Raw genomic sequence first — 25575 nt, 5'->3', positions numbered from 1 at the left:
ATATATATATATATAGAGAGAGAGAGAGAGAGAGAGAGAGAGAGAGAGAGAGAGGGAGAGGGAAACATTCCACGTGGGAAAAATATATCTAAAAACAGAGATGATGTGACATACCAAACGAAAGTGCTGGCAGGTCGATAGACACACAAACAAACACAAACATACACACAAAATTCAAGCTCTCGCAACGAACGGTTGCTTCATCAGGAAAGAGGGAAAGACGAAAGGATGAGGGTCTTAAGGGAGAGGGTAAGGAGTCATTCCAATCCCGGGAGTGGAAAGACTTACCTTAGGGAGAAAAAAGGACAGGTGTACACTCGCACACACACATAGCCATCCGCACATAGACAGACACAAGCAGACATTTGTAAAGGCAAAGAGTTTGGGTGAATACAAAGTGAAACTACTTGCAAAAACAGAAAGAGAAAATAAGATGACAGGAAAGATTTCAAAATGCAACAGTGACAATAACAAACGTAATTGTTGGGTTCAAATTAATGATATGAATATAATAGAGGGAAACATTCCACGTGGGAAAAATATATCTAAAAACAGAGATGATGTGACTTACCAAATGAAAGTGCTGGCAGGTCGATAGACACCCAAACAAACACAAACATACACACAAAATTCAAGCTTTCGCAACAAACGGTTGCCTCATCAGGAAAGAGGGAAGGAGAGGCAAAGACGAAAGAATGTGGGTTTTAAGGGAGAGGGTAAGGAGTCATTCCAATCCCGGGAGCGGAAAGACTTACCTTCGGGGGAAAAAAGGACAGGTATACACTCGCACACACACACATATCCATCCGCACATACACAGACACAAGCAGACAATTGTAAAGGCAAAGAGTTTGGATGTTTGTGTGCCTATCGACCTGCCAGCACTTTCGTTTGGTAAGTCACATCATCTCTGTTTTTAGATATATTTTTCCCACGTGGAATGTTTCCCTCTATTATATTCATATCATTAATTTGAACCCAACAATTACGTTTGTTATTGTCACTGTTGCATTTCGAAATCTTTCCTGTCATCTTATTTTCTCTTTCTGTTTTTGCAAGTAGTTTCACTTTGTATTCACCCAAACTCTTTGCCTTTACAAATGTCTGCTTGTGTCTGTGTATGTGCGGATGGATATGTGTGTGTGTGTGTGTGTGTGTGTGTGTGTGTGTGTGTGTGCGAGTGTACACCTGTCCTTTTTTCCCCCTAAGGTAAGTCTTTCCGCTCCCGGGATTGGAATGACTCCTTATCCTGTCCCTTAAAACCCACATCCTTTCGTCTTTCCCTCTCCTTCCCTCTTTCCTGATGAAGCAACCGTTTGTTGGGAAAGCTTGAATTTTGTGTATATGTTTGTGTTTGTTTGTGTGTCTATCGACCTGCCAGCACTTTTGTTTCGTAAGTCACATCATCTTTGTTTTCACAGTCACTTGGTTGCCTCACCTTACTTTTGGTATAACCATCAAACCGTAGGCAGTTGATCAATATATCAAACTGTTTGACAGATGTCGTTCTAAATATTGGGCTTTCAGTCAGTCCTTGGCAAGTGGAGAGATCACATTTCATATTCAGATTTCAAGATGGATGCAAACATTACCACACCAAAAAAGGGCATGAGTTTCTACAGAAATGGTGTTACAATAGTTAGTTCATTGTGTCATTCAGATTGGTTCTCACTGACAAAAGTTTATTATTTGTATGCCAAACAACACTGTCAATCATAGCTTGTTTAAACAAACACTCAAGATTGCAGGAATGTTGAGATTACCTAAGTTAGTAGCTTCACTCGTCAGTCCAGCTAATTGTCTCACTATGTTACGGCTTGGTGTTTTTGTTGGTTCTAGTGTTTTCCACACAAAATCATTATTTCTTTTATCTGGCATGCCACCTGTTTTCCATGTGTGTTCTCAACAATTATTTCTTGTTCATCTTCCAGTATTGTCACAGTTATCATCAACATCATCATCATCATCACTACTACTCTCACTTATTATGAGCCAGTTGTTATTGTTTTTTCTTCTCTAATAATCTTCTCTTGCTTAGGTAATTATAACGTCAGAATCAGCATCTGGGTAATCATTTTCCACCTCAGATTCATTACTGCTCTCTGGCAACCACTCTGAAAGTTTCATCTCTAAAATGCTTCTGTTGTGTACATAATTTGACAGTGAGAAGGTACTGTGGAAGAGATAGTGACAATTAATATCATCTCTGCCTCATAGCAGATACGAAAAATACCTACTGATATGCTACATATTACTGTGTCAATTACACACCATTAAATACTGAGATTAGCGTGGATAAAATATAGAGAGTGAAAGCTTATCTACAACCAGAATGCAGTTATAAGAGTTGAACAGGTGAAAATGAGGCAGTAATGAGTAAAGCAGAGTTGTAGCCTATCCCCAATGTTATTCAGTCTGTACCTTGGGCAAATAATAATTGGAAACAAAGATAAATTTAGAAAAGAAATTAAAGTTCACAGAGAAAAAATAAAAGCATTGATATTTCATGATGAGTGTGTATTTGTATCAGGCATGGCAAAGGAGTTGGAAGCTAAGTTTAACTGTGTGGTTAATGTGTTTAGAAGAGAATATTGTATGAACCTCAGCAAAAGTAAAACACGAATAATGGAATGTAGTCAAATTAAGTCAGGCAGTGCTGAGGGAATTAGGTTAAAAAATGAGATGCTGAACAACAGTTGAAGATGTGTTTTGCTGTTTGTGGACCAAGATAACTTACGATGGTTAAAGTAAGGAAGAAATAAAATTCAGGCTTGTAATAGCAAGAAACACTTTCCTGGAAAAGGGAAATAATTACCATCTGATACTAATTTGAGTGTTACATCGTCAGGCATGTAGCTATTTCATGAATTTAATGGTAAGTGTATTTGCATCTCATTCTGTTGTGCTTCATAGTTATTTTCTGTTGTTGAATACTTCACTGTTATCTTTTTATACAAATTATGAATGATTATTCCACCACCTATTACTTGCAGCAGCCTTATAGCTACTTGCTTTATTTCATGAGTTAGCACTATCAGTATTCCGCAATCTACACTGAAATTTGGATTTTCGTTTTTTTTTACTCTACATTAATGAGTTAAATATCTTTTTAAATATGGTACGGAAAATTCTGGCTGAGTGGAGATAATTTAGAAGTGAAGCTAACAACTCACCACCTAGTGAAAGTAGGCACACCATAAAGAATGATAACTTCGCTAGCTTTCAGATGAATCATTTTCTGACCTAAAGTATACATACAGATACGCACACATACATGCATGTGTCCACACACACACGCACACACACACATCTACATTGTGCCATCTAAATTCGGAATGTGAGGACTGCAGTTCACCAGTGTGTGTGTGTGTGTGTGTGTGGGGGGAGGGGGGGGGGAGGGGGGGGGGGGAGGTGGGTGGGTGGGTGGATGGGTGCGCGCGCACACACACTCTAACTCAAAAAAGGATTCACAAGGTGCAACATGGTCACAAATAGAGCTGTGGTCCAGAAAGTGTAGAATAAATTTGTTTTATTTCTGTCTTATAACCACAAAATTGTTAGCTCCTTAGACTACCAGTTTTGGTCAGTGATGAGCATCTTCTGATGTTTTAAAGCATTTCTATTACATTAGGGCTTGTTTTAAAACAGATCTGAAGATGGTAATTGCTGATTGAAACTGGTGGTCTAAGGACCTAATGATTTTGTAATCATATACAGAAATAAAACAAATTCATTCTACAAAAAGTGATTCATCTGAGAGCTAGCGAAGTTTTCATTCATTTTTGTTTGACTTTTGACAATATCTTTCTCATGGTTGTTCAATCATTATTTGTATATAAATAAAACTTTGTTGGTATTTATGGCTGTAATATTACAGTTTGTCATAATATGTCCATTGAATGAGTTGTCTTTTTACTTACAGCTGCAATGTTGATTGTGCAAAAAGTTGCCCGCCTTGTAAGCAGAAGTGCGAATATCGATGCAAGCATTCACGTTGCAGTTTGAAATGCGGTGTTCCTTGTACACCCTGCAGGGTAAGTATTGTCAGAAGCAGTGCTAACAGTTAGTTACTAAAGTGTGTACCATTCTTGACAATTGCAATTTTTAAAATCCGAATGACTTTTATAGCTAACTATGTCCAATGTCTCTTCCTCTCTTAGAAACGTGCATGTGGACGGACACACACACACACACACACACACACACACACATACACTCTCTCTCTCTCTCTCTCTCTCTCTCTGTCAGAAACAGTCGTAACAGTTAGTATCCAAAGTTTGTACCATTTTTCAGGGTGTACACGTGGACGAAGAAAAAAAATTCCCGGATTTCCCGGTTAAAAATACACTTTCTCCTGGATGAAAATACACTCTTTGTGTGTTAAGTAACACTATACTCTTTCATAGAACTGTAAAACTTATCAATCCTTTCAATGGTTGTGGTTTTATACACTGGCATAGAATTTCCCGGCACTTTAGAAAATGAAACTTGGGGAAAAACCCATTTTGGAAAGTTGTCTGATGTGCAGCAACATGTACACTGCATATTTTCGTATTACAAAAGTATAAATTCGAATTCAAAATCGAGATTGCAATGCACTTTTGTAAGCCAGTTGCAGCTCATGTCAAGCGATCTTGCCAGTCAATGACAGCGGATATTCAGAGCATAGGACACTTGATGTAGTCAACCAATAGCAACATCACTCGTTAAGTATCACATACACACAAATAGGAAAAGGTAATGGTTTAAATTAATATACATAGTTTTGCCTCTGCCTGGCAGTTAAGTATGAATTGCAGAGTAACCATGTAGATGTATAAATGTGGTCACTAACATTAATAAGCTGCAAGAGTAGCTAAGCTTTCACACATAATGTTGATATCTTTTTCACGTGTTATGCTTTAAGATACATCACACAAATGTGACAGTAAAATTTATAACAACAATACAAATGTCTGATCTTCTGGGCTCTAAAATATTCTAAATGGTCATCCTCGAATATTTGACTTTTGAATGAGAGTCAAACGCTCTGTGATTTAAGTTTTTCATCGGACATTCATGCACAGAGTTCATCTTGCGTAAAAGGAAATTTACTTTGAAAGTAATGCTTTTCAAACAACCATTCAGAATATTTTCCAGCAACCTGTTAGGAATAGATTCGCATCAGCAGTTGCCAGAGTGCGCCAGGTAACAGGTGTCGCTGTGCTTGCGCAGCTACGATGGCACAGGAAGCCCGTATGTTTGTACGTCTAAAACATTAAAACATCTTACATTGTGGTACAAAAGAAACAAGACATTAGAGGATACTCCAAGAGCATGGGAATTTTGTGGACCATACTAAAATGCATAATTAGGCTTAAAGTGCACATTCGTATGTCCAGATTCTGATTTAAATTTTCTTGGAGTATCAGTACTGTATTATCTCATGTTTGGTTCTTTATTATGGCACAATGCCATACGTTCTAGAAGATGAAAACGTGAACTTGAAATATAGCGAACAGTTGAAATGACTGCCTCAGCGGAAAAGATTAACAAAAGTCAAATTTCTTTAAAAACCGACAAAAATAACTTCTTTGCTCTGCAAGGCGATTAACGCTTGACTGTCAGAACGGTGGAAACAAAATAAAATCGGAAACTAAAATCTGAAACTAATAACATATTTTGATGAATGTACTAGTGGATAGGCAGATGATGAGCAGCCTCACAGATGTTAAGGTCATTCCATCTGAGGCCTTAGACAGTGACCATCGGCTGTTGGTAGCCACCCTGAGAGAGAAAAAAGATAGGAGGGCAACAGATATACGGGAGAAAAGGTTGAAGACATGGATGCTGAAAGAGGATGAACGGAGGACCCAGTACCAGACACTGATCAGGAAAAAGCTGCCAAAGGAAGATCAGAGAACAGTGGAAGAAGAATGGGGAGATTTTAAGAGGGCCCTAGTTGAGGCAGCTGAGACTGTGTGCGGAAGAACTAGCACAAAGAGGAGAAGTAAGGAAACCCCATGGTGGAACAACACATGTAAAGAGGCAGTACTTCGAAAGAACAAAGCCTTCAGAGAATGGTTCCAGACCCGAACAGAGGAAGCTAGGGTAAAATATAAGGAAAGCAAGAAAGCGGCACAGTCCATAGTAAGGGCGGAGAAGAAGAAGTGGATGGAAAAATGGACAAGAATGTTAGAAGAGGACAGTGAAGGGAACAAAAAAGTACTTTACACCATGGTAAGAAATAAGAGGAACGACAGAAGCGAGTGCCTGAGGATCATGGATAATAATGGAAGAGTTGTGGAGGAAAGGCATGAGCTCAAAAATATTTGGAAGGAGTACTTTGAAGATCTGTTGAATGCCGCCAAGCGGGTAACTAACAGCGTTGGAGAGCCTAAGGCAGCAGACGATTATAATAGTGGGGAAATTGATGATCTAACTTGGAATGAAGTGGAAGAAGCCATAAAGAGGATGAAAAGGGGCAAGGCACCAGGTTGGGATGAAATAACAGTGGATATGATACGAGCAGCAGGAGAAGTAGGAACCCAGTGGCTATACAGAGTGCTGAGGGTGGTGTGGAAGGAGAACAGAATTCCTGAGGATTGGAAGAAGGAATTATAGTCCCGATCTTCAAGAAAGGGGATAAAAGGAGATGTGAGAACTACAGAGGAATCACCCTGCTATGCCACTGTGGAAAAATCTATGAGAAGACCCTGGAGAAGAGAATAAGAAGCAGTATTGAAAGTAGACTGCAAGAGGAGCAGTACGGTTGCAGACCAGGAAGATCAACAACAGACCTCATATTTGCGGTAAGGCAACTGCAGGAAAGGCACTACGAGTACGGGAAGGACTTAATCATGGCCTTTTTAGATATTGAGAAGGCGTATGACAGTATCTGTAGGGACAAGCTCTGGGATGTGCTGAACGCAAAAGGGATAGATGAAGAGATAACACAAAAAGTCAGAAAAATGTATGAGGGAAGTGAGAGTTGTGTGAAAGTGGGGAGGGAACGTACTGCATGGTTCAAGCTGGAAAATGGGCTGCGACGGGGAAGTGCACTTTCGCCTTTATTGTTTATTATTGTTATGGATGAAATCCTACAGCAAGTATCAGATGCAATTGGAGATCATAAAATGAAAGCAGTGCTTTTTGCCGATGACCTGATGTTATGGGGAAATTGCGAGAAGGAGGTGCAAGAGCAGTTAGATGCATGGGAGGCAACGGCAGCTCAATATGGAATGCATTTCTCTGCAAAGAAAAGTGAAATAATTGTCACAACAAGGAAGAAGAATAGGCCAAATGTGGATATAACTTGTGGAGGGGAAAAACTACAAGTGGTAGAGAACTTCAAGTACCTGAGAAGCATGATTGAAAGTAAGGGGGGAAACGCAATGGAAATAAATGAAAGGTGCAGAAAAGCAGGGCAGTTCTACAAATGCATTAGGGGGCTTATTTGGAGCAAGGAGGTGCCACAGAAATCCAAGGGAATTATATACCGAACCTACTTTGTCCCCATATTGGCATACGGAAGTGAGACATGGGTAATGCACAAAAGCGACAAAAGTAGAATACAGGCTAGTGAAATGAAGTTCCAGAGGAGCAGGTTGAGTGTAACAAGACGAGACAGATTGCGAAATGTGTATGTGAGGGAAAGACTAAAGGAGGAACCAGTACAGGACAGGATAGAAAAATCAAGACTGCAGTGGTATGGACACATGAAGAGAATGGATGAGGGAAGAATTCCAAAGAGGATGTTTGATCTGCAACTGGAGGGGAAGAGGCCCAGAGGAAGACCAAGAGATAGATGGGTGAAGGGAGTGAAGGAATGTGTGACGAGAAGAGGAGAGAACTGGACGAAGGTGGAAGAGGGGGAATGGTGGAAAGACAGAACACGATGGAGAGGCTTGTGTTCCCGACAGACCCAGCCAGTGGCTGGAAACTGTCCAAGATGATGATGATGATGATGATGATGAGGTCCCATACACCGAGAAGACTCTTCCATAATTATGTGAATGTATTTTAATTCACTTGATAGCTCCCAGCCACAGAAATCCGTTTTCTTTTCATTTGACCTGAGAGCAACAAATGAAGAGGAAACAGCAAAACCACTTAACGTAAACACGGGCCTTGTGGGGACTACCACTTCCCCACTACAACTCAGAATGCTCTGTGCATCAGCTCTGGATCTATGTTATTTCTGAACCATGGTGATGTTAGATAGTGGCGCTGCTCCTCCCTCGAGCGTTTTAGGTAGGATGCCAAAAATTTTCAAAATCGACTTTTCAAAAATATCTTAATTTTGTAGCGCACATCTTTCTGAAGAGTCTGATACATAAAACATTCGTGTTCGAGGGAACGTAAGACATGTTATTTGGTCGTAAGTGTGCCGAAGTGCAGTGCCATGCCTCTTCACACAGCATTCTTCCATCGCACGCCTCTGTATTTCACTCTGTGGAATTCAAACATGAAATTGTAATGGATGCCATCAAACTATATTCAGGCCAGTGGAAATTAAAATCTCCTGGTGCCTCTCCTGTTCCCAGTCGGCCTGTTTGACATCCTGCTCCTCTTTAAAAAAAATCTCGCAATTAATACTGGATGGGATTATTTGTAACCGGCGGAACAAGAACCCTTCATAAAATTTGCAGTCTTTACTGCCTATTAGCTAATAACTTGCTGTTTTTTGTGACATAAAATTAAATATAGGATACATAAAACAAGTAAAGACAAGAGACAAGCAGGACAGCATACATTTCTTCAATCTTTAAGTCCTAGCTTTTTTTCCTCTCTAATCTTGCAACAGCTTTATGTGGCATACTTTTCTCTCTGCGAAAGAATCTATTACCTCATCAAAGTTCGTCACGTTTTGTTACATGAAAAAACAAAATGTCGTTGTCTGATACTAGAGACCCCCCCCCCCCCCCCCCCCCCCCATGAACCTTGGACCTTGCCGTTGGTGGGGAGGCTTGCGTGCCTCAATGATACAGATAGCCGTACCGTAGGTGCAACCACAACGGAGGGGTATCTGTTGAGAGGCCAGGCAAACGTGTGGTTCCTGGAGAGGGGCAGCAGCCTTTTCAGTAGTTGCAGGGGCAACAGTCTGGATGATTGACTGATCTGGCCTTGTAACAATAACCAAAATGGCCTTGCTGTGCTGGTTCTGCGAACGGTTGAAAGCAAGGGGAGACTACAGCCATAATTTTTCCTGAGGGCATGCAGCTTTACTGTATGGTTAAATGATGATGGCGTCCTCTTGGGTAAAATATTCTGGAGGTAAAATAGTCCCCCATTCGGATCTCCGGGCGGGGACTGCTCAAGAGGACATTGTTATCAGGAGAAAGAAAACTGGCATTCTACGGATCAGAGCACGGAATGTCAGATCCCTTAATCGGGCAGGTAGGTTAGAAAATTTAAAAACGGAAATGGGTAGGTTAAAGTTAGATATAGTGGGAATTAGTGAAGCTCGGTGGCAGGAGGAACAAGAATTTTGGTCAGGTGAATACAGGGTTATAAATACAAAGTCAAATAGGGGTAATGCAGGAGTAGTTTTAATAATGAATAAAAAAATAGGAGTTCAGGTAAGCTTCTACAAACAGCATAGTGAACGCATTATTGTAGCCAAGATAGACACAAAGCCCATGGCTACTACAGTAGTACAAGTTTATATGCCAACTAGCTCTGCAGATGATGAAGAAATTGATGAAATGTATGATGAAATAAAAGAAATTATCCAGGTAGTGAAGGGAGATGAAAATTTAGTAGTCATGAGTGACTGGAATTCGACAGTAGGAAAAGGAAGAGAAGGAAACGTAGTAGGTGAATATGGATTGGGGCTAAGAAATGAAAGAGGAAGCCGCCTGGTAGAATTTTGCACAGAGCATAACTTAATCATAGCTAACACTTGGTTCAAGAATCATGATAGAAGATTGTATACATGGAAGAACCCTGGAGATACTAAAAGGATTCAGATAGATTATATAATGGTAAGACAGAGATTTAGGAACCAGATTTTAAATTGTAAGACATTTCCAGGGGCAGATGTGGACTCTGACCACACTCTATTGGTTATGAACTGTAGATTAAAACTAAAGAAACTGCAAAAAGGTGGGAATTTAAGAAGATGGGACCTGGATAAACTGAAAGAACCAGAGGTTGTACAGAGTTTCAGGGAGAGCATAAGGGAACAATTGACAGGAATGGGGGAAAGAAATACAGTAGAAGAAGAATGGGTAGCTTTGAGGAATGAAATAGTGAAGGCAGCAGAGGATCAAGTAGGTAAAAAGACGAGGGCTAGTAGAAATCCTTGGGTAACAGAAGAGATACTGAATGTAATTGATGAAAGGAGAAAATACAAAAATGTAGAAAGTGAAGCAGGCAAAAAATAATACAAATGTCCCAAAAATGAGATCGGCAGGAAGTGCAAAATGGCTAAGCAGGGATGGCTACAGGAGAAATGTAAGGATGTAGAGGCTTATCTCACTAGGGGTAAGATAGATACTGCCTACAGGAAAATTAAAGAGACCTTTGGAGAAAAGAGAACCACTTACATGAATATCAAGAGCTCAGATGGAAACCCAGTTCTAAGCAAAGAAGGGAAAGCAGAAAGGTGGAAGGAGTATGTAGAGGGTCTATACAGGGGCGATGTTCTTGAGGACAATATTATGGAAATGGAAGGGGAGGTAGATGAAGATGAAATGGGCGAGTTTGACAGAGCACTGAAAGACCTAAGTCGAAACAAGGCCCCGGGAGTAGACAACATTCCATTAGAACTACTGATGGCCTTGGGAGAGCCAGTCATGACAAAACTCTACCATCTGGTGAGCAAGATCTATGAGACAGGCGAAATTCCCTCAGACTTCAGGAAGAATATAATAATTCCAATCCCAAAGAAAGCAGGTGTTGACAGATATGAAAATTACCAAACAATCAGTTTAATAAGCCACAGCTGCAAAATACTAACGCGAATTCTTTACAGACGAATGGAAAAACTGGTAGAAGCCGACCTCGGGGAAGTTCAGTTTGGATTCCATATAAATGTTGGAACACTCGAGGCAATACTGACTCTACGACTTATCTTAGAAGCTAGATTAAGGAAAGGTAAACCTACATTTCTAGCATTTGTAGATTTAGAGAAAGCTTTTGACAATGTTGACTGCAATACTCTCTTTCAAATTCTAAAGGTGGCAGGGGTAAAATACAGGGAGCGGAAGGCTATTTACAATTTGTACAGAAACCAGATGGCAGTTGTAAGAGTCGAGGGGCATGAAAGGGAAGCAGTGGTTGAGAAAGGAGTGAGACAGGGTTGTAGCCTCTCCCCGATGCTATTCAATCTGTATATTGAGCAAGCAGTGAAGGAAACAAAAGAAAAGTTCGTAGTAGGTATTAAAATCCATGGAGAAGAAATAAAAACTTTGAGGTCCACCGATGACATTGTAATTCTGTCAGGGACAGCAAAGGGCTTGGAAGAGCAGTTGAACAGAATGGACAGTGTCTTGAAGGGAGGGTATAAGATGAACATCAACAAAAGCAAAACGAGCATAATGGAATGAAGTCGAATTAAGTCGGGTGATGCTGCAGTAATTAGATTAGGAAATGGAGACACTTAAAGTAGTAAAGGAGTTTTGCTATTTGAGCAGCAAAATACCCGATGATGGTCGAAGTAGAGAGGATATAAAATGTAGATTGGCAATGGCAAGGAAAGCATTTCTGAAGAAGAGAAATTTGTTAACTTCGAGTATTGATTTAAGTGTCAGGAAGTTGTTTCTGAAAGTATTTGTATGGAGTGTGGCCATGTATGGATGTGAAACATGGACGATAAATAGTTTAGACAAGAAGAGAACAGAAGCTTTCAAAATGTGGTGCTACAGTAGAATGCTGAAGAGTAGATGGGTAGATCACATAACTAATGAGGAGTTATTGAATCTAATTGGGGAGAAGGTGAGTTTGTGGCACAACTTGACTAGAAGAAGGGATCGGTTGGTAGGACATGTTCTGAGGCATCAAGGGATCGCCAATTTAGCACTGGAGGGCAGCATGGAGGGTAAAAATCGTAGAGGGAGACCAAGAGATGAATACACTAAGCAGATTCAGAAGGATGTAGGTTGCAGTAGGTACTGGGAGATGAAGAGGCTTGCACAGGATAGAGTACCATGGAGAAATGCATGAAACCAGTCTCAGGACTGAAGACCACAACAACAACAACAATACTAGAGAAGCTGTTAATACAAATGGTGCCCAAGACTAGTGTTGTTTTTTGATCTGATTACATGTATTTTGTCACTTTCTGCTAGATAAAACGAAATAAACCCACCTAATATTGCAACAATTGTTACACACACCAAATAAACGAGACTGTTTTGGCACAAATTGTCATTTTTATAACACAACAGATTATAATTCACGAAGTACCAATATCAAATGCCTATTAGGCCTACTACAAGCAAAAAGTTTTATGTTAGGAAATAGTTTCACGTTTCATTCATACTCTCTAGCTTCTGAAGCATGAGGTCGAAATTAGTGGTACGAAATTTTTATATAAATTTGGAATTATCATATTCTTCCGTAATTTGTTTGTGTCCCCGTTTCTTCTCCTTCCTCTTTCTAACAATCTTGTCATCACAAATTCTGTAACTATTCCTGCCAGTGTCAAAACTTATTCTCTGGTTAACTTCAGTAACCCTGCCACAATCACCAGATTAGTTATCCTGCATTTATTCTCCAGTTAGGTGTTATTATCTGTTCGTGCAACACATTTTCCACACTACTTCTAGAATAGAACTTTTGCAGCTGCCAGCCAGGGACTGTGTAACTAGGCCTTAATAGTGTAGCGGTCTGGCCAAACTTTTCTGTCAACATTTCATTTGCTCTGTGCGCTGCAATAAAAAATCCTGCCAGTTGTGAGGTGTGGTCTGTGATACGGTTGTTGTTGGCAAAAAGCCTAAAACCTATAGAAATTTATCGTGAAGTGTTCGAAGTGTACGGAAACAATGTAGTGAGTGAATGTTCCGTCCGGAAATGATGCATTCGGGTGCCCACACTGCTCTTCATCATGAACGTTGGTTCGGCCATTTTGCTGAATAGCAGTACATTCACTCTTCATTGGAGTAATTGTTGAACATTCCAGAAAAATGAAATTCAGTAATGGCATCACATATTTTAAATGTTATTTATACGGCAAGAAAGACTGACACTATAAACGGTAACCTTTTAATGAAATTCAGTTAAATCGGTGATTGAAATTTTATGATTGTTGTGTAAACTTAGTTCTTATGAATTCAACTGCTGCATTGTATTATTGTATTTTGCACATACTATTACTGACACATAATGTTTAATTTAGTTGCTTGCTTAAACAGTAATGTATGTTGTGGACATTTTTCATACATTAGCACTGTTCTGGACACTGTTACATGAGTCGCTTAGTGAGCATAACCTCAACAAATGTTCAAGACCCATTGTCTCCTTAAAAAATATCTGCAATTTTTTGAGTTTTTTCAATTCTTGTTTATACAAACAACTTACTTGAGTGTTATTAGCTTTAGATACTTTAGGGAACCTGCAATTGCTCAAGTGGAACAGATTTTGCAATTAAAATAATATGAGTGAGGCTAATTTAAAGTTAATTTTTTGGTGTTCAGATAAATATTGAGCCAGTAATAATGCAGCCCCATTTAGAATACTGGTTTAGAACATGGAATGATTTGATTGCTGTTTGTAAGTTGCTGGAAATCATACTGACTGATGTCAAGGGGTTGGAGGCTGCTTCAAACTGGTATGTTGGGTGAAATGCTGAGTCATGTCCCAGAGAAGTCAAAGATGCCTCAAGTATATTCCCTCCAATGGATAGTGACTCCTCTGCAAGAAATGTATCTTTGCTTGTCCATTTGATGAATGTGGCACCTCAGGAGTAAGTAGGGGCTCTGTATAGGGGAGGTAGGGACCAGCGAGCACTCGGTATTGATAAAAATTGATGGACATGCTACCTCCATTAAGATATTCATGTTGCGCCATATTTATTTTGAAGCATGTCACTGAATATTTGAATTGATAATACAGTACAGAGAAGAAAGTAAATTGTTCTACAGTATGTCAGTAATCATTTTAAAACCATGTGTATTAAATTTCAGGAACCGTGTGAATGGCGCTGTAAACATATCCGATGCACAAAGCTTTGCTATGAGCTTTGTAATCGTTCTCCATGTTATGAACCATGCGAGAAAAAGCTTAAATGTGGCCATGATTGTGTTGGCTTCTGTGGTGAACCATGCCCTCCTTTATGTAGAATTTGTAATGAAGAAGAATTAACAACAATTTTCTTTGGCTCAGAAGATGAAGAGGATGCCAGGTATATTTTTCGATATGGAATTTCATATTTTGTATTCTGTGAAAAGAATGAAGTATTTTTTACTTCTTTGTTTTATTATTAATTTTTTTAATAATTTTTGTAATGATAAATGAGGAAGTATTGAATAGAATTGGGGAAAAGAGGATTTTGTGGCACCACTTGACAAGAAGAAGGGACCTGTTGGTAGGACATGTTCTGAGGCATGAGGGGATCACAAATTTAGCATTGGAGGGTAAAAATCGTAGAGGGAGACCAAGAGATGAATAAACTAAGCAGATTCAGAAGGATGTAGGTTGCAGTAAGTACTGGGAGATGAAGAAGCTTGCACAGGATAGAGTAACATGGAGAGCTGCATCAAACCAGTCTCAGGACCGAAGACAACAACAACAATGATAAATTTTACTACCATTGTATATAGACTTCATTTTGAAAATGAATCAGCCTTTTGGAATTAATTTTGGAACTGTGAAGTCTGGTAATTTAATATTCACTGTTATGTTGTGCATCTTTAATACTTTGATGAAAGAGCTGAAAACAAACTCTGGGTGTTTCTTTTGTCAAAAAACATAGCTTCTGAGAGAAAGATCCTACCTCAATGTGATGAAAGAGCTGAAAACTAACTGGGCTTATCTTTTGTCAAAACACATTGCATCTGAGAGAGAGAGAGAGAGAGAGAGAGAGAGAGAGAGAGATCCTACCACCCAGTAAAATTGTTCAGGAAAGCGGCTTCACGTATTATAGAGGTTGTAAGCTGAAAGATGGAAACAGGCATTTCCTAAGTGCTCGTGACCTCTTCTGTCTTGTCTGTCAACTCTTTGGTGGTAAAACTGAAGGAAAAGTGTTAATATTAACTATCCGGAAATGCTTTAATCACAGTTGGGACCAGTTAATATATGATTTGGGTGAAACTGAAACTTAGAGAACTTCACCGAGTAGTTTGGTGACTCTGCAGTGAAAGTAGCCTTATATGATTAAAATTTTATTGATGTATTGAAGATTGCAAAGCTAAATGTTGTAATACCCTATTACCTTCTTGCTGTTGAAATTTACTATATTTTATGTCATCATTTCCATGCAACTGAAGATATTGTTGGCTCAAAATCATCTCTCTCAGTAGTTTCAGAGCCTTTTACCACAGAGAATATCTCAAACTTTGGACAAGAATCCATCACATGTGGAGCTTGGTGAGTGTGTAATGGTTTCAGTGCCACAATTGTCCAACCCTGGTAGCTGAGTGGTCAGCGCGACAGAATGTCATACCTAATGGTGCGGTTCGATTACCGGCTGGGTCAGAGATTTTCTCCGCTCGGGGACTGGGTGTTGTGTTGTCCTTATCATCATCATTTCATCCCCATCGACACGCAAGTCGCTGAAGTGGCGTCAACTCGAAAGACTTACACCAGGCGAACAGTCTACCCGACAGGAGGCCCTAGCCACACGGCATTTCCATTTTCAGTGCCACAATTTCCTATGTTTTCAATTAGTTATTGGTGTTACCATGCCTGTTGTCAGCACATCAGCAACTTTAAGTTGTTTCTCTGTTTTTATGCTAGATGAACTGAAATAAAACAGATAAAAAATACAATTGTTTTATTGTTGTAAAAATGCTAAGAAAAAATTCACTGGTTCTGATTAGTGCCAATGGTGAGTGCTAGATGACAAATGTGAAATGCGACCATCTGCATTTCTTTGTCTCTCTTCAAGTGTTTATCGTTAATAAGTGCATATAATTAATAATATGCAACTAGGTAACTACTAAATTTAAAAAAAAAAATGTTCTCTAGAATCACATTATTGCATCTATTATGGGTCAGGAAGCAGTCACTACTCTACTCAGGAGATTTATGGGGAACAAAACTGATAGTGATTAATGGTTTACATGAACTCTAGTCACAGCTCACCAGCATGCACTGATAATTTACGGGATCACAAGACAAAAATTAGTCACTTGAAACATGAAAAGGAATGAAATTGCTCAAAATATTATCATAAAGCTGACATGAAATGCAGTAAGAAATAGTTTTGCACAAAAAAGCACAGTGCATGTGAAATAGATTCAAGAAATCTACTGACACTTTCCACACGTGACACAGGGTTCATGATTGATGTGTGACTGGAGGTGGGGTCCATCCTAAGACTAGGTCTGGTATGTTGTCCTTATGATCTTCAGTCTAAAGACTAGTTTTACGCAGTTCCATTAAGTTTCGGGTGTGCAGCCGCAAGAAATCTCCTTCTTCTTCTAATATTTCGGCCGTATAACGTTCAGCCATCTTCAGAGTTCTCTTTGCTAGTCAACTCTGTTGAAGTCTGCTCATCTGTGCATAACTACTGTGACCTACATTCATCATGACCTGCTTACTGTACTCAACTTTTGTCTTTCTTTTTAAATTTTTGCAACCCCCCCCCCCCCCCCCCCAAGTTTGTCCTCCATTACCAAATTAATGATTCTTAATGCCCCAGATGTGTCCTTTCACACTAACCGTTCTTTTATTCAAGTTGTGCCATAAATCTATTTTTTCTCCAATTTGATTCTATATCTTTTCATTAGTTACTTAATTTATCCATTTAATCTTCAGAATTTTTCTGTTACACCATATTGCTGAAGCTTCTATTATACTCTTGTCAGTAGTGCTTATTCTCCTCATTGCACTTCCATACAATGCTGCATTCCAGACAGACACTTCCAGGAGAAACTTTCCAAAGTTTAATTTATATTTGATGTCAGCAAATTTTTCATTTTAAAAAATACTTCACTTGCTATTGCCATACTGCATCTAATATCCTCTCTACTTCGACCATCATCAGTTATTTTGGTGCTCGAATAGCAGAACTCATCTACTACTGATACTGTCTCATTTCCTAGTTTAATTCTCTCATCATCCCCCTATTTAATTCAGTTACACTGATTTGTGTTCAAAACTTTACCTATTCTATTCAACTAAACAAGTCGTTTGCCATTTCTGATAGAGTGACAGTGTCATCAGCAAATCGCAAAGTTTTTATTCCTTCTCCCTGAATCTTATTTCTCTTTCCAAAATTGCCCTTGGTTTTTTTTACTACTTGTCCAAGGTAAAGATGGAATAACATTGGTGGTTAGGCTGCAACCATGTCTGATTCCCCTGTTTCAACACAGATGCTACAATTACTGTCAAATTGTCCTCACAGAATCACCTCTCCCGTTTCCTTCTCCATTTCCATAAAATTGTCTTAAAATTTGTTTCATTTATATACTGTGTTACACTACAGTATTTATGCTGATATAAATAAATCCAAGGGTAAAAGTGAGTACTAGGGAGAGAGATGCCAAGATATCAACCTAGAAGCAGGAAACACAAAAGTTGATAAAGCATCAAAGTTAATCAGAGGAATGTGAACACGACATAAAGACATTGGAGGAATGAGTCGTATCTCTACTGAGGAGTGGACAACCTATTACAAAATCTTCTAATCAAAAGTAGGGCAGAATTCACAGCCGGTTATGAAAACCATCATGTTAACTCATCATAAAACGGAGCAAACACACTTGTAGACTCAGCAGATGTAAGTAAAGCTCTCTCAACAAATGAAAGGTAGGAAAGCTACAATCTTGGAAATGAACCTGTGGTAGACCTTAAAGGTAGTCTCCTCAGCAGTTTCAGTAATATTTAGTAGATGTTTAAAAGTTGAGAAACTGCCAAATGAATGGAAAAAGGCGATTGCTTCATCCATATTTAAAAAAGAAAACCAATGTGATTTTGCAAATTATAGAGGAATTAGCATTATTAATAGAAGCACAAATAACAGAATTGCAGAAGCAAAATGGGTTTAGAGTGGGACACTGATGTACAGATGGCATATTCACTCATTAAACACCCCATCAAAATGAGGCTAGAAAGGGTAATGATGGTTCACTTAAAATTTATCGATCAGCAGAAGGCATATGATACAGGGGCACTAAGTGAATTTTGGGTAGCAATGCAGAATTTTGGTGTCGGTAGTATATTCAGTCAATAAGAGCTTGTGTGAGAGTTGCAACTGTATGGTTAAGGTAGGTAACAAAATATCCCTAGAATTCTCCATAAATGTGGGTCTAAGGCAAGGGTGGTCATTAGTATTGACTTCAAGAAGTTTTACAAAATTGGAAGAAGAAATGTGGTGGAATGGAAATCTGTGTAGGACAAGAAATATTGCATACTCGCCTCTTCAGCGAAGACCAGGTTGTGATGGCAGGAGACAAAGACAACTCCATTTACATGTTCAGGAAACGACATGAATAACACTCAAAAAAGATGACAAACATGGTAGTGGGTAAAGGTGCATCAGAAGACTTTCAAAGAAGTTGTTGCATTTCCATAGTGCAAAATGTCAGAAGTGAGTGATGGGTGAAGTGAGGAGTGGGTGATAACCGATGGCCAAAAATTATCTATGAATGTGTGGTATCTGCAGTTCTTATTACAACAGCCAAGTGCACAGGGTAATACAATCACAGTGACTTAACAGGACATTAAACAGAGGAAGAACAATCCGTGCCCAATTGGGTAACCAGTAAAATTCATTGTAGTAAAATCATGCAGTAGTCCTAATCGGCAAGTTGAACCTTTATGGAACATGAACAACATGAGAGAGCAGGGCCACACTGCTGGTGTGCAGCTGCATCTACTCAACATGCAGCGGTGCTGGCAGCAATTGAAGAAGGCACTCCCATTTTCATCTCTTGCCAGCAGTGCCAAATACAAACTCTGCAGCTGTGGTGGCGATATAAGTGGATGTACCACCATCTCTCTCCTCCCCTTCTGTGATCTGTGCTGCAGGTGTCAGTGGGAAAAGACAGGAGACCAAACAGGCAGGACTAATGCTGCATACAGACTGGCACAGCTGAAGAGACCACTAGGTCCACACAGGAGACATTGGGACAGCAGCAGCAGCTGCATATTGACAATGTTCACCTCCATTGGACATTGGATTGTAAGCATCCAAAGAGGCATAGCCACTGTGGGGACTCACATCAACTTTCTCCAGCCTGGCACAGCATATGGCCAGAAGTGGCCTGCAGTATATAGGGAACCAGGCGTATAAAAGACCCCACACATGTTGTTGGCCTAGAACTGTACTGTCAGTGGCGAGGGCGGGACGGCGGTAATTGGGGAAGGGCCACAGCGTGATCCTGTGGGATGATGACATCCAGACAATTGCTGTCAGACATCAACTGAGGGCTTGACGTGACTGGCAGGCACATGTCAATTTTGCCAGTGCCCAACAGCACATGTATTGGATGTGCCCCTGTGGTATCTGGCCCTGGGTGTGGGGTGACACTAGCATACAAACTCCTCCTCACCAGCACCTGCTGTGGTACCAGTCGCAACTGGTTGATAACTCATCAAGGATGCAGCTGGTCCTGATGGGTCTGGTCTGTGGTGTTTACAGTAAACATTCGAAAGTTGTAAATCATTCAAACGATCGCTGGTGCCCATCCAGACTGCCAACTGAAAGTATGCACTCAGACAGTGTTGACTGGGGCATATCACAAAGTTGCAAGCTTATTTCGGGCTGTGGTGTAGGGCTAGATAGGTGCAACAGAATCTGGGGCTGTCAGCCATGGGGGGACTCTGCCAGGCTTCAGCCGTGCAATGGTGTGTTCCTGCAGGTGTTAAAAAACAAAAGCAATGCATAGTCTGACAAGCACATTTGTAACTGTGTCTTAGAAATGTACACCGTATACACTACCTTGCCACTCAACCATGGGTGATACAGCGCAGATGTGAGGTGGGCAATACATTTTGAGGCTGGAAGTCTCAGAACACTGGGGATGTGAACTGCAGGCCACTACAGGGGATGATCGTCCAGGCATTACCAGATGCCAAGTTTGTTTTGTTTGCCGATGATACAAACATTGCAATAAATAGCAAATCAAGTGTAGTCTTAGAAAGATCAGCCAATAAAATATTTGTGGACATTAATCACTGGTTCCTAGCCAATTCTTTGTTGCTAAACTTTGAAAAAACACACTACATGCAGTTCAGAACTTGTAAGGGGTGTCCCAAGAGTATATGTCTAACATATGATGACAAGAAGATAGAAGAAGTGGACAGTGTTAAATTCTTGAGATTACAGCTTGATAATAAATTCAACTGGGAGGAGCACACCACAGAACTGCTGAAGCGTCTTAACAAATCTCTGTTTGCAATGCGAATTTTGTCAGACATAGGCGATATAAAAATGAAAAAGCTGGCATACTATGCTTACTTTCATTCCATAATGTCATATGGGATTATTTTTTGGGGTAATTCATCAAGCCAAGCTAAAGTTTTCCGGGCACAAAAACGTGCAGTAAGAGTTATATGTGGTGTGAACTCAAGAACATCCTGCAGAAGCCTGTTTAGGGAACTAGGGATACTAACTACTGCTTCCCAATATATTTATTCCTTAATGAAATTTGTCATTAAAAATATATCACTTTTTCAAACCAACAGCTCAATTCATGGAATCAATACTAGAAATAAGAATAATCTTCACAAGGATTTAAAGTCACTTAGTCTTGTACAAAAAGGTGTGCATTATTCAGGAACACATATTTTCAATAACTTGCCAGCAGCCATAAAAAGCTTAACAACCAGTGAAATTCAGTTTAAGAGAAGCCTAAAGGATTTATTGGTGGCCAACTCCTTCTACTCCATTGATGAGTTTCTTAGTAAAACCAACTGATTTGTATATAAGTACAACATAACTTCTGCACAATTTCAGTGCAGTAATGTGTTCATTCAAAATTTGTGTGTGTGTGTAAGTATAATCTAACTTCTGCACCATTTCAGTGCAGTAATGTGTTCATTGTAAATAAGTATCACAGTAGTTGTATTACATGTTTATTACCTTATAAATAAATAAAAAACTTTTTTATTTTAAATTCAGTGCATTAGTATTTGTAAAATGACTCTTAGTGTTCATTAAAAATGACGATCATTCCACTTGGGACCTGTGGAATGGTACATTAGCTTACTTGTTTTAGTTGTAAATATTTGTCGTGTATTGTTGTTTTTCTGACATGGTCCACATCCTGGAGGACCTCCTCACTACGGATCAATTGGAATGAAAGTAAATCAAATCTAATCTAATCTAAAAGACAACTCTCAATCACAAAGACCTGAGACTCCATACGGTATCTTCTGTGTTGGTAGAGGGTATGCACAGCACATATGGGTATTGTAGTATGTGTCAACCACCACCAACTTTATAGAATGATGCAAGGGGCTCACAATATCATTGTGAACATGGTTCCAAGGCTGACTCAGTATGGACTGTGGAGTGGAAGTTCATGGTGGTGGCACTTACTGTTCTGTGCACTGTTTTCATTCACAGATGATCGTCTTAATGGATGCTAGATCAGTAAACAAAATGCCGTGTGATGGCAGGTCATCCCCTAATGGCCTTGGTGTAAAAGAGTAAAGATACAAGCCCACAGGACTGGATGATAATCTGGGGGACACCTGTGTTGGTGATAAGGAGGAGAGTGCCAACAACTACTGACAGCCAATGGCAGAGGAGAAATACATGGAGAATGGAACAGGCTCCTTGGTGTTCAAGCACTTTGGTCAACCATTGCACTCAAAATCAACCACCTGTCAGGCCATAGAGTCTTGCCAGGTGTCTTGTGCTACACAATAGGCCATCACTGGAAGTCTGTCCACCACATGCTGCAATTGAGCCTCAATCTGAAAATGGACAACTTCAGATATCTCAAAGGCAGGATGGGATCTCATAGGCTGGTGCAACAATGCATCCACACTAACATGCTGTGTTGTGGATCTGTGAGGAATTTCATAGTGATACGTACTCAAAAACAAAGCCAAACATTGCAGTCATTGCATGGTCCTGTCAGGTAGCCACAAACAGTGGACAAAATAGTGCCACATGTGCCAAATATGAAACACTGGCCCCCGTCATATCACTAAAATTAAGCATTGTCGAGCATGGCTAGTACTTGGATGGGTGACTGTCCAGGTTAGCCATGTGCTGTTGACAATTTTCCTTTTGCCTTTAAGGCAGAGGAGACAGGAGGGTTGGTGGCTTAAAGTCCCCCATCACTTGTCTTTGCACCAATGTCTTTGATTAAATTCCAAACCTCTCACTGTGTGTCACGAGGGCATGTGACACTGTTGATGGTGATCCATCCATCAGAGGGGAACATTAAGCTCAGTGGCCCCTTGGTGCTGTTCAGCACGGGCAGGCTAACTGTCATCATTGAGTTTCACCCTCTCCCTTCTATCATCATCTCCAAAGAGAACATGACACTCCACTCCACGCGCACACACACACACACACACACACACACACACACACACTACAGTCACCTGCACAGATATGCTTCCCATACATCATGATGGAAAGGTGTCTGCTGGCATGAAGGATAGGAATAAGTTTTCCAATTAGAAAGCTGAACTTGCCCTTCGGGGCCTCCTAGCCACTCATGCTGTACGATTTTACTTTTTATGTAGTGCCACAAGTAGCATATTGTCAGTGATGAGATGGAATATGTTGCCACACAGGAAAACATTGAACTGACAGACTGCATACATGATGGCTAAAGTTTCCTTTTATATCAGAGTATGATTGCGTTGAGTGGCTGTCAGCAATTTGGAAGCATATGCGATAGGCTGTTCTGAGCTGTCAGTGCTTCTGTGAGCCAAAACCACCACAGCTCCATATTGGGGAGTATCTGTGGTAAGGACAAGTGGTTTACCCAGTGTAAAGGTGCCGAGGCATGGCAATGTCTTTAGTAATACTCTCTCACAATCGCTGACTGAACAAAAAGAACACCTTTTTTATGCAACTTGTTCAATGAATGACTGATATCTGCTGTATTAGGGAGAAATTATGAATAATAACTGACTTCGCACAAAAACAATTGGATAATGTCATCAAGATAGTTTGCACAAAGTGGAACGTCTTGTGTAAACTTTTCTAAAAAGTCTCTGGAAAACAGTGGGAGCACTCGCAATGATGAATGGTGGGCTTATATAATGATACAAACTGAAGGGAGTGTTAACCATAATATGCGAAGAGGTGGAATCCAGCTGAATCTACAGGTATGCCTCCGCCAATTCAATTGTACAAAAAAACTGCGTATCCACCAGTTTAGCGAGTATTTCTTCAGGGTGGGAAATAGGATAGCAATCTACTACTGATTGGTTATTAATGGTGGACTTAAAATTCCTGCACAAAGGCCCCCTTGAGGCTTTTGAATAACAACCGGCAGCATAGCCCGCTGGCTAGGAGTAATGGATTCAGTGAGGCCCAGGTCTTGTAGTCTGTTCCGTATTTCCTTGACAGCTGCAGAGCAAATGGAATAGGCATATCACAACTAAATTTGGGACTGACATTTGGTGTAAGGGTGGTATGGGCCCCATAGTTTTATTGCAGCACCCAATCCCAGCAAAAACAGAGAGCCAGACTTGTGACATAGGTTGTCCAACCCTTGTAACAGTATGAAGTTGGAAACGAGATGCACAACATCCTCAATTGAAAACCCAGAAACTGACCAAACAGTTTTCAGACATCTCCCTGTTGACAGCCAAAAACATGACCACCCATGTAATATGCTGACACTCATTATCAATCAGGAACTGGCTTTGAGCAGGAATTCGCTAATCACAACAACCAAACACCAGAGGCCGTGGTATTGACCTGGAAATGGAATGGCTGTTGCTGAATGAGCAAAGTAGGATTAATCTTACTGGGAACACTGAACTCTTGGCTATGCACGGGTGTGACACTGTGAACTTCCAGGAACTACACATCTGAAAACTGTTCAAGCGAGCAGCCATGACAGATGGCTGCCAAATATGCATGTTTATGGCAGGCCTCACACTGGGAAGACTTTGACTATGGGCATGTGTTCAGAAATGATACTGGGAAGAGCCATAGTCAGGCCAATTGCGAATGGTGTGGATCTGAAGAAAATGACGTGGTAGTCTGTGAACTACACCATTGTTGTGGTACTGAACACAATTCCACTACATCCAGTATGTCTTCAAGCTGTTCAGTCATAGCCTGTGACACTTCAAATGCCTAAGCAATAGCCAGGACCTCCTCAACTAAGATAACCTGCAATCTCATAACCAACTTGTGAAGCAACCCTAAACTGCTCTCGTTGCTGTTCAATCTGCTGCTGTTGTAACAAATGAACCAACATTGCATTCATTGTACTTGCAGATATGAAGAAAAACTCCATGGCCAAAAACTATAGTATGTACAGTTTCTATTACAACAAATAAGTACACTGGAAAATACAGCTACTGTTACTTAGTATCAGAGTTACACATGCATGTGGACGTTAAACACAGAAATAACAGTCCAGCCCAAGTCCAGTAAGTGGCCAGTTCATTACAGCAAAATTACAGAACAGCCGTAATCACCAAGTTGAACCTTCAAAGCACGCGGATGATGCAAGAGAGAGTTGGACCACACTGGCAGCAGGCTGCTGGGTCCACCCAGCTGTTGCCACTGCTGGCACCAAGCAAAACAGGCACACACATTGTGGTCTCTCACTGGAGGTGCAAAATATGAACTCTGCAGCTATGGTGGTGGCATAAGCGGATGCACCACGACAGAATGGACATGAGCTGAGTGAAGGAAACATGGAAGACCACCTAGGAGACGGGTGTGAGAAGTTTGCGATTAAATTAATGCAAAGGGCTGTTAAGGTGATGATTGGACAGATAGATTATATGATAGCGGAACAAACACTGGTAGCAGTTACTTCTGTAAAATATCTGGGACTATGTGTGTGGAACGATTTGAAGTGGAATGATCATATAAAATTAATTGTTGGTAAGGCGGTTACCAGGTTGAGATTCATTGGGAGAGTTTAGAAAATGTAGTCCATCAACAAAGGAGGTGGCTTACAAAACACTCATTCGACCTGTACTTGAGTATTGCTCATCAGTGTGGGATCCGTACCAGATCGGGTTGACGGAGGAGATAGAGAAGATCCAAAGAAGAGCGGCACGTTTCTTCACAGGGTTATTTGGTAACCGTGATAGCGTTACAGAGATGCTTAGCAAACTCAAGTGGCAGACTCTGCAAGAGAGGCGCTCTGCGTCGCGGTGTAGCTTGCTCGCCAGTTTCGAGAGGGTGCGTTTCTGGATGAGGTATCGAATATATTGCTTCCCCCTACTTATACCTCCTGAGGTGATCACGAATGTAAAATTAGAGAGATTCGAGCGCGCACGGAGGCTTTCAGACAGTTGTTCTTCCCCGCGAACCATACGCAACTG

At 40.4% G+C, this 25575-nt stretch overlaps 1 protein-coding gene across 1 annotated transcript in view; it reads left to right on the top strand.

Moving 5' to 3' along the window:
* The window catches only part of LOC124594486 (NFX1-type zinc finger-containing protein 1-like), a 356250-nt gene that overhangs the window by 242798 nt on the left and 87877 nt on the right, over positions 1-25575 (top strand). Inside the window, exons 29-30 of the mRNA XM_047132862.1 lie at positions 3923-4034; positions 14109-14326. Coding sequence (XP_046988818.1) covers positions 3923-4034; positions 14109-14326 — 330 coding nt within the window. The remainder of the gene's footprint in view (positions 1-3922; positions 4035-14108; positions 14327-25575) is intronic.

This window comes from Schistocerca americana, chromosome 2, assembly GCF_021461395.2.
Source record: "Schistocerca americana isolate TAMUIC-IGC-003095 chromosome 2, iqSchAmer2.1, whole genome shotgun sequence".
In the NCBI taxonomy this organism is placed as follows: domain Eukaryota; kingdom Metazoa; phylum Arthropoda; class Insecta; order Orthoptera; family Acrididae; genus Schistocerca; species Schistocerca americana.
This window is presented reverse-complemented; position numbering and strand designations above follow the sequence as displayed.